The sequence below is a fragment of the Schistocerca serialis genome, chromosome 3, assembly GCF_023864345.2.
Source record: "Schistocerca serialis cubense isolate TAMUIC-IGC-003099 chromosome 3, iqSchSeri2.2, whole genome shotgun sequence".
NCBI classification, from domain to species: domain Eukaryota; kingdom Metazoa; phylum Arthropoda; class Insecta; order Orthoptera; family Acrididae; genus Schistocerca; species Schistocerca serialis.
In genome coordinates, this window is record NC_064640.1 from 1,033,119,899 (window position 1) to 1,033,134,737 (window position 14,839).

Genomic DNA, 14,839 nt, shown 5'->3' on the forward strand with positions numbered 1-14,839 from the left:
CTAGTAGCACGAATTCTTGGGTGACTGAGACCTTGCAGAGGGCAGGCACATACGGGTGTAGGTTCATCTTGTGTTCCAGCAGATCCCTTAATTAACCTTCATCATTTTTCTCTGTTGCTGGTCACAGAAATCCACAGTTGCAGAGATACTGTCAACTCTAGACAAAGCATCGGCGGTTGCTTTTTCAAATAACTTACATGCCAAATGTCTGTTGTAAATTGCAAAATAAAACAAACTTAGTTGATTTGCACAGAGGATAGTTATTTCATGGTTGTGAACTAATGGTCTGTATAAATAGTGAAGGCATGCCACTCCACCATGAATTGGAAATACCTGAATACTGCTTTGGCTGCTAAAAGTTCTGTGTGAAGTGGTGACGAAGAGTGCTGCTGCTCTGTGATGTTCTTGGGAATAAATGCAAAGGCTGCCAGAAACCATTCACATTCTGTTGTAACACAGCAACAACAGTGTAGGACAAGGCATCCAAAAAAATCATCAATGGGACACAAGCAATCGGATGCACAATGAAGGTGGCTTATGTGGGACTTGGCTGGAAGGCTTCAAATGCTGCGCCTCCAGTTCATCAGTCCAAGTGACAGGTGTGAAACTGTGCACTTTGGGGCTGACAAGAATGGTGTGGAGTGACAGATGGGTTGGCAGCTGAGGGTAAAAAATGTTGGTAAACGTGGATTTCAGGTACTGACGCACTTCACACAACATTTTCAGGGGCGGGTAAGTTGTAAGTGCAGCAGTGTGCTCAGCTGCCAAATACATACCAGTTGTGGACACCCAGATTCCCATGAACATCAATTTGTTAGCACCAATGGCATGTTTAGCCAGATTTTTGCAGATTCCATAGTTATCAAACATTTGTAAAACTGTGTGTAGATATATTTCATGTTCTATGGATAACACTGCCACCAACGTGTCATCATTGTATGCAGAGCAGAAGTCCAATCCCTGCAAAACTTCATTGATAAAACACTGAAAAATCTGTGCCATATTTGGTAGAGCTTATAACGTGTATGGGATTCTGATAGTCCACAGGGCATACTTACTGCAGTTTTTCAGAAGTCCTCTGTTGTCACAGGTGTTTGGTTGTAGGCTTTTACAGATCCAAATTTTAAGAAAATGGTGTGCTGCAGCAGTTGGTATACAAAATCATCTCCCATGTGGTGTACAGGGTACTGGTCAGAAATTGTCAGAATGTTACGCCTCTATTGTCACCAAAGGGTTGGCAGCCTCCTTTGTACCAGATGAACGGGAAAAGCACAGTTGATTTTTGATTGTTGTGCCTGGCACGCTTGGATCATTTAATCAAATTCTTCTCTTGCGATGCGAAGTTTGTTGGATGGCAACCGTCTGGCCATGAGAAAACAGGAAGATCAGGTCTTGATGTGATGCACTGCTGAGTGGATGGGCCATGACAGCACTCCAGGGGGTTGTATAATCAACAGGAACTGGTTTAGCAGACACACCAGCACTGATGTCACGGTGAGGAACTATATCAGTGGTTCACTGTACTGTGTGGGCTGGCATGCTACCGTAACTTATTTGACCTAGTCCATAATGGAAGCATTCCTCACATCAAGGTTGAAGTCAGAGTAGTAAAGGAAATCGAGCCTGATGATAGTGCAGCTTGCATCTTCTGTGATAAATTGCCACTTGAATAAGCCAGTATCCACCAACAACTGCATCTCAGTAGTCCTGTCCATTACCACCAGGGACTGATGACCCTGTTGTTTGGTCCCTTTACTCTCCAAATCAACCATTACCACCAGCATCATGATGGATGCTGACTGACTTGGCCTTTGGGTATTGGAGGCTACTGTTCATGTTTACCACCCAGGGGTGGGTTATCTGCACCTACATGCTCTCTTGCCAAAATCACAGTGATAAAAACTCTCTTTCTGGCCTGATGAGCTTGAAGAGACCACACTGCATTGTCTTTGTGATGACATGCAATCTGGTTGGTTGTATGTGCTTAGGGCTGCTACCTGCAATTTGTCAACTTGTCAAGACCTGAGGTGATGTCATCCAACTGGTCTCTGGCAGGTGTTGTAGTAAACAAATGCAGAGTAGCAGCCTTCATTACTCTGTGCACAATCTTTGCATTATCAAGAACAAGGTGTGGTGCATCTCAGGCAATTGAGACAGTCACGTGGACCATAGGAGTGAGTCTCGGACCTCCTGTGGGGCCAAGGTGCGGAGATGCTGTATGAACTGTTACAGCTCCATGTTGCCAATTTCCTCCCTGTGCGACAATTTTCCTAAGCATTGCATGCTGGAGAGGGAAAGCGATGAATGAGCGTGCCTCTTTAGTAAGTCATGCTTTACGGAGGCAGGTGCATTTGTGATAATGTCACTAACCTCACTGGCACAGTTGCTGTCCAGTAGCCCCATCTCGTGTGCGTATTTGGTGGAGTCGTGCATTATCTCGGTGGTGATGAAATGGGTGTCCATGTGCATGAATCACAGTAACAGACAATCCATCCAGAGGGCTGTTGCCTTAAATGCCATGCCGTTCGACTGTGCTGCAGGCAGTGTAATGGCCAGGGAAGAGGCAGAGGTGGTGGTGGCCAGTGGCAGGTGGCTGGCAAGTGACACCACCTGGCTGCATGACTGCAGCAAATCCTTTAGATGCCCCGTAGATGGTTTCTTTGCTTCTGACTAGGGTTCATAACCACTGTTGGTGTAGTTGTTGCAGCATGGGCATCTCTTCCATGTGCTGTCACTACGTATCAGACAGTAGCTGTAGCTGCCATAACATCAGTTTTTGCTAATGCTGTGTAACTGTCGCTGTAGCTGTTCCATGATACTTTCTTTTGTCACTACTTTGTAGGTACTTAATAAATGGTACACTTCACTGAAAAAAAGTGCTTTTATTGATCTGTTGAACAACAAGATAAATAACTGAAGTGTAAACTATTATCATCCCTCTGGTTATTTCACATGTTGTGTGTCCAACAACCGCACACACTCCAGTGCTCATACTACGGCAGGTAGTGGTCTTATGATTGTTTCAAAGCGCTGTTTTACCAGTGTTGGTCATTGGCATCAGTGCTAATGGATAAGTGTGAAGTGGACTGCGAGCCGAGGTCACTACATTTTCCTTGGTGCTTGGTTTACCGCTGTTGTTTCAAAACCCCCAAAATAGGCATTGGGGCTCCCGATTTTCTGTATGTATTTGTGGTTACCATCAGAAATGAGATCATTTGTGTATCATGATTTTAAAAGCTTACAGGGTATAACAGGTAGGGGGGAGTATTTGCAATGAGTGGATAACACACAGTCTTAAAATAGGAATAGAGATTTAGTTATGATAATTCTAGTGAAAGATGCTTGATATGTTATATTCAACATCGCAACTGCTGACAAAATGTGACTGTCATGTGTTTGCAGCTTGCTGAATGGACCTTGAAAATAGTGTGAACTTTCTTTGCTAAAAGTGGACATACTGCCACAATCGAAGGAAACATATCTCTGCCAATATGTTGTGCTAAATAGTATTAAGCTTTTTGAATCCAAGCAAATCATCTAAAAGGCGTGTCTCCTTGAGATCGTATTGAACCGCAGAAATGCACCGGTTCTGAGGGTAGTCAAAATACAATAAGTGTTGTGGACTCCTGAGTCTTCTGCATTCAGCTTGCTGCCCAGGTCAGCTCCCATGTGATTATTTTTACTCATAGAATGTGGAAACTATGTATGTGCAAACCAAGCTTGTGTCTAAGTGTAAGGCCTGAAAGTTACAGATGGTTTATGAACTACTGTTTGACAGTTTGTAGTGCCGTATGACTCTTTGCTGTTTTTGTAATGCGAAAATTTAGAATACTTGTAAAATCATTTAACCTTGCTCGAATGTATTGTAGGTTTTGTTTTCTCCATGAACGAACTGAAATGGCTGTAAGTGCTGGGGAATTAATGTCTTTTTAAAATCCAGATGAATATTTATTCTATTGTGTGATAAAACTTAGCAAACTATGGGGCTGTTAAACAAAAATAGTGCCACTAATTTCTCATGTTGAATTTCAGAGGATTGCTGCATCAGTTGTTGGAGCACTTTAGCCGCAAACTGGAAGTCTTATCTGTAGCAGTTAAGAAGAGTGAAACTGAACGGCAGGAGGCCTTGCAATTGGAAGAGATTGCACGCAGGGATGCTGTTGTAGCCCGACAAGACTTTGACCAGTATAAATTACGAGCGCAGCGCATTCTTCAAGACAAGGAACGCGCCCTTGCTCAGCTACGTGGAGAAAGTTAGTAAAACAGCATTTATCTTACTTGTGTTCATAGCAACATTTTTATTATTTACAGAATAGCTCAGTTTTGTGAGTTGTTTTTAAAAAAACAACTAGAGGAGGAGAAAATCCACCTGCTTTTAAGTTGAAGGAAATTCTAGCCTGTGACCCTCCCGTACTAATAGTACGCACCACTGGCATTCCCCCCATGGGGCTCACCACACTTTGGTGAATTTGTGCTTGATTACCACAGGACCCCGGCCTTTGCAGCGTCTCTCCCATTTCCATACTGCATGTCTATACTCTTGCCATTCTTTTTCCCCTCCCTTGGGGAACATGTCTTGGACAGTTTTGGTAATGTGGTCTGAAGTTTCGATAGCCCAGCATCGGAACAGCTCCTCATCTTTTTCTTTCTTTCTTCATTCTCCGTCTCCTCCACTTCAGCATTTGAGCTCTCTCTTTGTTGCTTTATCCTCTCTGCGCGCTCCTGAAGGCCAGCTCATGCGTTTGATGCTTAACAGGTGACTGGGTAGCTTGTAATTCCCAGCCCCGGGTTGACAGGTAGGGTTTGCATGTACCCTCTGGTACAGGCCAGGCTCAAGGAGGGGTGATTGTGTGAGCAGCCACCTTCCCAATTGCTGATTGGCACCTCTGTCAGGAGTTCAGGGGCTGTGACCTGAGGTGTGAATGGTCACCTAAGGCAGGTGAGCCCTCCCTTCTAGCCCCCCGCCCCCAGTTGGAAGGAGTGCACCATTGGAGACTGACAAACATGGGTGATTTTTCCACAATGAGCTGATCCCCATATCAATCTATATCTACTAAACACAAATGGAATGAGGCTAAAGATTCAAAAAAACTCCTAGCTTCATCCCAATTCTTCGTGGCATCATGTACCGGAGGATGTCAGTCCTTTGCTACAGTTAATCCACTTATTATTCAGAAAGGTGTTGATGCAGTTTCAGGCTCTGTGAAATCCTGCTCTTGCCTATGTAATGGGACTTTGCTTCTGGAGACCAATTGTGATTTTCAAGCCCAACAACTGCTCATAGCCTCACTCCTCCATGGCTATCCTGTTCATGTTGAGATCCATCGTATGCTGAATTCTTCTCGTGGTGTTGTTTATACTCAGGTGCTTGATGGTCTGGCCAAGGGAGAAATTAAAACATATCTCCCTGATCAGAGCATCACTGCAGTCCATCAGGTAATGGAAAAGGTTGGTACAAACTTAGTGCCTAGACACTCTCTTTTTCTCGCATTTGATTGAGTAGTGCTTCCATCAAAGATTAAGACAGGCTATGAAGTCATCGTCATCTGACTGTACATCCCAAACTCGATGTGTTGCTACCAGTGTCAACATTATAACCAGACACATGTCACATGTCAAAACATGGCCAAATGTGTTTCTTGTGGTAGAGATGCTCACAAGAACAATTGCCCACCTCCTCCTTCCTGCTGTATGAGTTGTAATGGCAACCATGCCACCGTGTCCTGTGAATGTCCCACTTGTCTCGATGAGCAAGCCATCCATGAGGTCTGGGTGAAAGAAAAAGTTCCCCACCCTATTGCTTGCAAGTTGTTGGTTAGTCGAAAGCCCTGCATTTTACCATCTGGCACTTAACAGTACTGTTCTTGCTATGCCTCGCTCCATGAAGGACACGGCCATGCGGACTTGCAACGTCGAATTCAGTACTGCAGTTGTGGAACAGCCAAATATCACCATAGCATCTGCAGCACCTTCTCCTACAGCTGTGCAACAAGCCACCATATCTTCACTCCTGGCAGTGAAATCACCTGCTACACAACTAGCAGGCCAGAAAGAACAAAAAGAATACCCCCGTGAAGACTTTCTACATCCCTCCAGCCAACAAATATCTGAGTCTTTGTCTGCCATCTGTAAAGGCTCTAGGAAATCAAACAAAGGTAAACGGTCTTCCCCTTTCCCAACTCAGAGATTCTCTTCAATGGTGTCGGTGCGTGATACCTCACCCAGCCGACCTCCATTTCGCTGGTGTGCACCACCTACTGTTTTTCTGCCATGGATGATCCAGAGAGGATGCTGATGCCTGTGTAGATCACATGGAACAGGATCCTCCAGCCCCTGCACCCCGTAGCAGTGAGTCTTCTAAGGCTGGTGTTAAGACTTGTCTCCAATAGAACGTTTGAAGCATTAGATCCAACAAGGGAGAATTATGGCTGCTCTTGGAATTGCAGCATCTGCTTGTTTTCTGCTGCCAAGAAACAAAATTGCATACCTGCAGCTGCTTTGACCTCTTGCATTTCCTTCTGGTTTGCTTCAACCCCTCCCCCCGCTCCCCCCCTCACCCCCCCTCACCCCGCCCCCCTCCCCCAAGGATGGTATTCCATCTCATGTGGAAGTCATTTGCTCATCTGGGATGATGGTCCTAGGCAAACCATCTCCTTGAACCCCTGGCTGGCTGCAAACTGTTGCTGTTCACATTTTCCTTCCTCGTTTCACCTTTTCGCTTTGTAATGTCTATTTCCCTCCATCACTCGCTGTCAGCTGGACAGACTTACTCCAGTTTATTGGTCAGCTCCCTCAGACTGTTTTGCTGCCTGTTGACACCCACCATCCCCTCTGGAGCTCTTCAAAAACCTGTTTGAGAGGTTCCCTCGTGGTTGACCTCAAAAAATACAACCTCATCTGTCGTAACACTTGAGCACCCATGTTCCTTTCAGACTCTACGCACACCTGTTCCCGTTTGGACATCTAATTCTGCACTCCCTAGCTTGCCCATCATCTTGAGTGGTCCGTTCTCTCTGACAAGTACTTGAGCGACCATTTTCCATGTACTATCCCTTTGCTGACTCCTACCCCATATGAGTATCAACCCAATTGGCATGTTTCTAAGGCCTACTGGAGGCTTTGCTCCTCCTTGACACCCTTCGACAAACGACATTTCCCCAGTTGTGATGACAAGGTAGAGTATCTTATGAACATTATCCTTACCACCACAGAACGTGGCATACCTCGCAGTTCATCTTTACCGCACTGTGTACTGGTACCCTGGTGGACTGAGGCATGCCACGATGCGATATGCATGCGGGGACGTGCCTCCACATTTTTAACCATCATTCTACAATGGCGAACTGTATTTGTTATAAACAGTTATGTGCACAGTGTTGTCACATTCTTTGGGATAGCAGAAAAGCTAACTGGATTTCATTTACTAGTTCTTTTAATAGTTTCATTCTCTTTTCCGTCATGTGGGGAAACCTCAGTCGGCCCTTTGGGACCAAGGTTCATATCCCAATTTCCAGTCTGACCATAACAGGTGATGTCATTGTGGGCCCTGTTGCTATCTCCATCATCTTGGGCTGTTATTTTACAAAGATGTTGAGCTCCACCCACTATCACCCCACATTCTTCCTTCAGAAATGAGTGGAGGAGGCTCAGGTGATCAGGTGATATTCTTCTCCTCTCAGAATCATGAATGCTATGATACCACCCTTACTATGAGGCAGCTAGACCATGCTCTGACTTCATACCGATCTTCCGCCCTAGGGCGGGACGATATTCATTTGGATGTTGCAGCAACTTCCTCTTGGGGGCAAGCATTTTCTCCTTCATATGTACAGTTGTATTTGGGCAGATGTCACATGTCCCAGATGCCGGCATGAAGCTGCTGCCATACCCGTACATAAGCCCAGTAAGGACAAACACCTTTCTTCTAGCTACCATCTCATTTCTCTCACCGGGTGTGTTTGCAAGGTGATGGAATGTACGATTCATGGCCAGCAGGTATTGTGGCTCCACTCTCACAATGTGGATTTTGAGCAAGCAGTTCTGCACTTGACCATCTCATCACTTTGTCAACCCATGTCATGAACGGTTTTCTGTGCAAGTACCAGACTGTGGGCCATGTTTTTTGATTTGGAGAAAGCCTACGACACCTGCTGGAGGACTGGTGTCCTCCGCACCCTGTACATGTGGGGCTTCTGAGGCCGCCTGCCCCATTTCCTTCAGGAGTTTTCAAAAGACAGGGTTTTCAAGGTACATATGGGTTTGGCCTTGTTGAACCCGCTTTATCCAGGGGAACAGGGTGGTTCAAGGCTCCATCCTGAGTGTCGTCCTCTTTGCTATAGCCATTAACCATATTGTGGACTGTCTCCCACCAGGCACCTCTGGCTCCATAAATGACTCTGTGAGCTATTGCAGTTCTCCACAGACTTGTCTCCTTGAGCGCCGTCTTCGATGTGTTTACTTATGCAGGGTGTATACTACCCGGAACAACCAGGAGATCCGGGAAAAACCCGGGAATTTTTTTATCCGGGAGAAAACTGGGGAAAACTCAGGAATTTTTCGTTGTTTTAGTTTTCAGTCAAATTTTTGTAATTTTGACTCGTAAGAACAGATACTGCAACAAAGGATATTGCTGTATCCCGCTACTGCAGAATAAAAACATGAACAAGAGAAAAAACGAAAATAAAACTTACATTGCAATGGAAATGCACCATATAAAATAACACAGTGCTCGTACAAGCGTCTGCCAACAGCAAAATGTGTCAAAGGCTTTCGGAAGACTATGCAATACTTCATAACAACAAATTGCCTCCGATGAGCATGACATCACGACTGTTTACATTAGACTCATTTGATCAGTTACGAGCAGCCTCATGCGCACGCGCAGTTGACTCGCATATGAGTAGTTCCTTCTCCCTCTTCTGGCTACAGAAATGTGGCTGTTGGCTGTGTAAGCAGCAACCAGCCACATGGTACCCGAAAAAATTTAACTGGCGCGCCCAAGCTGCCATATTCATCCGTGCACATCAGGCCTGGATCTATTGGGGGTTGGGGGCAAACCGGGGTATCTGAACCGGGCGGCAATTTCGGGGGGAGGGGCAAATTCATATTCTTGAGGAAAAAAAAACCTTGTTTCACAAAGCACCTGGCATCCAGCGCATGTTGGTCTATCGATTTTTCATATGATTTTGAAATGCACCCCTGGTGGGGGGTGGGCGGTGTATCTCCACATGACTCGTGTTCACATTTACTGATTTTTCTTTTCCTCTTCGTTTACTGTTCTCACCTCAAATGAAACAAGGTGGATTTTTGTGGCTGAGAGCTATCAAGTGAATTAAAATACATTCATATAATTACGGAAGCCTAAAATGTGTTATTAGTTTCAGATTTAATTTTAGTTCCACCTTTCTGACAGTTGAGCATTAATCGCCTTGCAGAACAATAAAGTTATTTTTGTCGGTTTGCTAAAGAAATTTGGCTTTTATTAAGCTTTCCTGCTGAGGCAGTCAATTTACTTGAAACAAAGTGTTTAATTCCACACTATTGGCTAGTTTCAACTGTTTTTGCTGCATTTCAAATGCACATTTTCATCTTCTAGCACGTATGGCTTTATGCCATAACGAAAAATTCACGTCCCGAAAACCACACCGAAAAGCTTAATATCAGGTCGAGGCCTACATCATTGGGAATCTGGACATACAAATGTGCACTTTAAGGCAAACTATGCATTTTAGTATGGTTCACGAAATTCCGACGCTCTTGGAGTATCCTCTGATGTCTTGTTTCTTTTATGACATAATGTAAGATCTTTTAATGTTTTACACATACGAACATACGTAGCTGCGCAAGTGCAGTGACGCCTCTTATCTGGCGCTCTCTGGCAACTGCTGAAATGAATCTATTTCTAACAGGACGCGGGAAAATATTGCGAATTGTTGTTCGAAAAGGGTTAGTTTCAAAGTTAATATCCTTTCACGCAAGATGAACTATGTGCGAGAATGTACAATTAATTTGTTAAATCGCAGAGCGTTTTCTCTCTTTTAAAAATCAACTCTTTGATGACAAGCCATTTAGAAGAATTTCAAGGCCAGAAGACATTTACGTCAGTATTTAAAATTTTACTGGCGTATTTGTGTGATGTATCTTAAAGTGTAACATCTGCTAAACAGATCAACATTATATGTGAAAGCTTAGCTTTTATTGTAGCATATTAATCTTAGAGACAAATATTATATGCGAAAGCTTTGCCTTTCTTGTAGCAACGCTATGTATATTGATTTAAACCATTGACTTTTCGTGTTGGTGGAATTCGAATTTATGCTTTTATAATATGAAAATATGCAGTGTACATGTTGCTGCACATCAAAGATCTTTCCAAAACATGTTTTTTCCCCATGAGTTTCGTTCTTTAAAGTGCCAGGAAATTCTACGCTGCTGTATTAAACCATATCCATTCAAAGGATAATCTTTACAGTTCCAAGGGCAAGTATACTGTCACTTAACATGGAAAAAGTGTATTTTCATCCGGGAGAAAATGTATTTTTAACTGGGAGATCCGGGAAAAATCCGGGAATTTTGTTCCTTGTCCACGTATACACCATGTCATGGAGCATCGGCAGTAACTTTCACTTTTCCACTGACAAAACTGTTTGTATGAATTTCTGCCAGCACAATGGCTTCTTCCACTGTCTTTACATCTTCGGCCTATTGCTTTTCCATTTGCCAAACGAAGAAATTCGTGGGGCTCATGCTCGATAGGAAACTTTTTTGGTCTTCCCACGTGTCTTACCTGGTTGCAAACTCTACTCAGTCCCTCAGTGTGCTACATGTCCTAAGCAGTACTCCCTGGGGAGCTGATCGGACCACCCTCCTCCATTTGTACAGATCCTTTGTCCATTCAAAACTAGATTTTGTGTGTTTCATTTATTCTCTGCACATCCTTCCATCTTTTGCCATCTTAACATAATCAACCATCATGGAATGTGTGTGGCCACTGTTGACTTTTACATTTGCCCAGTTGAGAGAGACTATGCAGAAGCTGCCGAACTACCACAGTCATACCAGTGTGATGTCTTCTTCAGCAGATACATGTGCCGTTTGTCTGCCATGCCTGGTCATCCATCCTATGCCATCTTTTTCGATTACTCCCTTGACCGTCAGTATGAAGCACACCCTTCGTCTCTGTTACCTCCCGGAGTTTGCTTTCAGCTACTGCTCTAGCAGCTTAACTTCCTGCTACATGCCACATTCCCAGTGGGTGTGAACCCTTCACAGCCTTGGCTTTGTGTGGCAGCCCATGATCATCTTGAGCTCCATTCACTTCCAGATTTGATCTATAACTGTAAGTTTCTCGACCCTCACCCACAACTTAGCAATAGCACCTTTGTGTACACTGATGGCTTTAAGACTCACTATGGTGTCAGGTGTGTCCTCATCGGCACAGGCCATTTTGGTATCAACTTCCAGAACACTGCTAGAATTTTTACAGCAGAGGTCATTGCTCACTGTCATGTTACCCAGTACATCTAGGGATACAGGCGTTTTAATTATGCCATATGCTCTGGCTGCTGACATTGCTGCCAAGGGTGCAGTCCTCCTACCTCTGCCTACTAGCTTTCCCAATCCTTTGGATGATCTTCATGTTGCTGTGTGTTGGGAGATGGTGTCACTTTGACATTACCACTGGTCTTGTCGGGATGGGCACAAGCTCCAGGGAATTAAACCTCTCCCAACAGCTGGCCGACCTCTTGTCCATTTTGTCGCAAGGAGATCATTTTATGGTAGTTGCCTTTTGGTCACTGTCTTTTTAACCATTACCATTTGTTAAGCAGTGATCCGCCACCACTTTGTGCTCGCTGTCATCAACCTTTGACAGTTTGCCACTTCCTGGCCTAATACCCCTTTTTATAACCTTTTACATTCCAGTGTATGTTTGCCATCTGCATTATCGGCCGTTTCAGCGAAAGACACATGGGCTGTTAGCAGTATGGTGTAGGACTTTTAATCTTTGGTTCGGGACCTCCACTGTCTCTACTACATACTTGGTGAACCTTTCTCTAAGGGGAGGTTGTCGTTTTTAGCTCTCTTTCCTTCTGTTGATTGGGCTTAATGTGTAATCACTTTTAACTTTCACGTATTTGTGTTCTAGGGTTATGATGGGGGCACTTAGGACCTCAGTAGTTTTTGGAAGGAAAAAAAAAAGCCCTGGTATTCACCAGAACAGTTGGTAAAATTTTGTTATTTATTTTATAAACCATGGATTCATTGTAAAGACACCTCATAACGTATTGGCCTGACTAAGACTACTTACGTGAAAATGATTGTATAGGTGTATTTCTAAACTCTTGTGTCCAAACGTCCCAGAATACAGTTAAGAGTTGCAGTTTGGTCCCTTAAACCTCATTGGTCCAGTCCAGTCCAGTATCTCCTTGACTGATGAGTTTCGGTTCGTGTGTGAACTACAGATATATATATACATACAGTGTAACATGGCTGTGATCTTAGACTACCAAAATAGCTCTGCCATATAAACCTGAAAGTGGACTCTGGAGGCCATCACAGGTGTTCTTTGTCCACTGACAAATGGTATCTACTTTGTAATTAAGTTTTACAATAGGCAGAAAGGGTGCACACTGTAGCCACATTTATGTTACTCGGGAACAGTTAGTGGAATCACACCGGAGTGTTGGAGTGGTTCTTTTCAGCAGCTCAATAAGGGCAGTGCGAGGAAATGACAGAGAAGAGATTGGAGTCTCTGTTTCATAAAGATTCATGTCCACTTTGATTGCAACACAGTGCCAAATCCACATGTGCACCGTGGAAATGGTATACTTTCCCGTGAGCTGATAAAAAATTCAAGTTACTCAGTGTTTGCTAAAGAGACAGAATTTTCTGTTGCACTCAGAAATCTTAAGTCTTAGGTTTATTAGAATCGCAGACAAATCACTGTGTGAGAATTTCGTAACGAATTAAAAAAATCTATACTCGGAGATACGAGGAGGGGGCAAGTGCCCCATCTTGGTTGGTTGGTTGATTTGGGGGAAGAGACCAAACAGTGAGGTCATCGGTCCCATCGGATTAGGAAAGGATGGGGAAGGAAGTCGACCATGCCCTTTCAAAGGAACCATCCCCGCATTTGCCTGTAGCGATTTAGGGAAAACACGAAAACCTAAATCAGGATGGGTAGACACGGGTTTGAACAGTCGTCCTCCCAAATACGAGTCCAGGATGCTAATCACTGCACCATCTCACTCGGTGCCCCTTCTTGCGTGTCCCCTTTGGAAATGCCTGTGGCTCTACAGTTGCAGTGGTGCACAGAATTAATGTGCTGTATCCTGTGGGGGAAAAGTATATGCCTATGCATTTGTGGAGTGTACACGTAAATAGGTGCAGGTGAGGTCACATCCACCATCCTTCCACCCATCCCCTGACTCTGAAGTCTGTATCTATGTTTTGGGAAGTCATCCTGCTATTCTACACTGAGGCCAAAAAGGCAAGTAAATCCCTAATTCTCTTTTATCTGTGTCATTGTTTACAGTAGCTTAGGAGAAGTCTGCCTAAAAGAATGACGTATCAATGCAGACACGAATTGTGAAGACAAACTTAAATACTGCTTGTTTAAATGCACTTATAAAACAGCACCTCTCAGTGAGTCATTGCAAATGCTAGAGAGTTCTACTGGGCAGAAAACTCTCAGCAGTTGGTGTAGCAAAGGTAAGAGAAATACAACAAACAGTGTGCTCCAACACAGATTCAATCACAGTTTCAGGAAGGTGAAGCTAAAGGAAACCAATAGCAGAAAATTTAGGAAGCAAAGTGTTTTCAAGCACATCAGAAACCGCTGAGCTAGGTGGTACAGTGGTAAGTCACTTGACTCACATTGAGGATGGCAGTTCAAATTGCTATTCAGCCATTCAGGTTTATGTTATCCATGATTTCCCTAATAAAAAACTTAAGGCAAGTACAGGATGGTTTCTTTCAAAGGGCATGGCTGATTTTCTACCCTGTCTTTTGCCAGTCCCAGATTGTGCTCCATCTTTAATGACCTTGTTGACAATGGGAGATTAAACACTAATCTTCCTTCCTTCACAACAGGAATCTCTATGATCATGTGTCCCACATCAGAGTTTAAGTGTGTTGAATGACCAACCAAGTGCTTTCAATTTACATCGTGTTTCACTTTGGTTTTCCATCTATGAGGAGAGAAACAGCTAAGGGAAAAACCACAGTAACGACAGTGCTCTTATTGTGGTGGATCATATGTTGTAACAACATACATGCAAATATGAATAAACTGAAACTTAGAGTTGGGAGAAATCTCATATTGTTCTGTTTTTGGGCAAGTAATTCTTAATCTAAGGGTACCCAGTTTCCAAAAGAGGGCAGTTTTCACTGAAAGAATGAATGTACTAGACAGGAATGAAAGGTTATATGTTGTATTTCTGATGAGCTACTAGAATCACTTCTCCACTGGAAAACCACTAGTACTCTCTCTCTTGTTGTTGTTGTTGTTGTTGTTGTCATCGTTGTGTTTTATGTCAGTGACTGATGTAAAATAGAGCATTGTAGAACAATCAGGCTTTTCTTCAAATGTGGGAAAACTGCAGTGGACATATTTGAATTGATGAAGAGGGTGGCATGTACTGCAAGTAGTTTGTCACCGAATAATCAAATCTATGGGCCTCCAGGTAACAAAGCTAACGAAAGTAAGAGTTACAAAAGCAAAGAGGAAAGCAATGGTCATTGTGTTCTTCAGTGGTCATATTGTCTTTCAAGGACAGTTGATGCCTGCAGAACAAATGTTTACTGGTGACTTCTACAAAAGATACGATAGTTCGCTTAC

The 14,839-nt window shown here is 43.7% G+C and overlaps 1 protein-coding gene across 3 annotated transcripts in view; it reads left to right on the forward strand.

Annotated features, from left to right (window-relative positions):
• LOC126471499 (golgin-84-like) overlaps positions 1 to 14,839 on the forward strand; it is a 108,654-nt gene that overhangs the window by 48,632 nt on the left and 45,183 nt on the right. For all 3 annotated transcript variants that reach the window (XM_050099715.1, XM_050099713.1, XM_050099714.1), the window contains exon 6: positions 4,033 to 4,253. In XM_050099715.1, the coding sequence (XP_049955672.1) occupies positions 4,033 to 4,253 (221 nt within the window). The remainder of the gene's footprint in view (positions 1 to 4,032; positions 4,254 to 14,839) is intronic.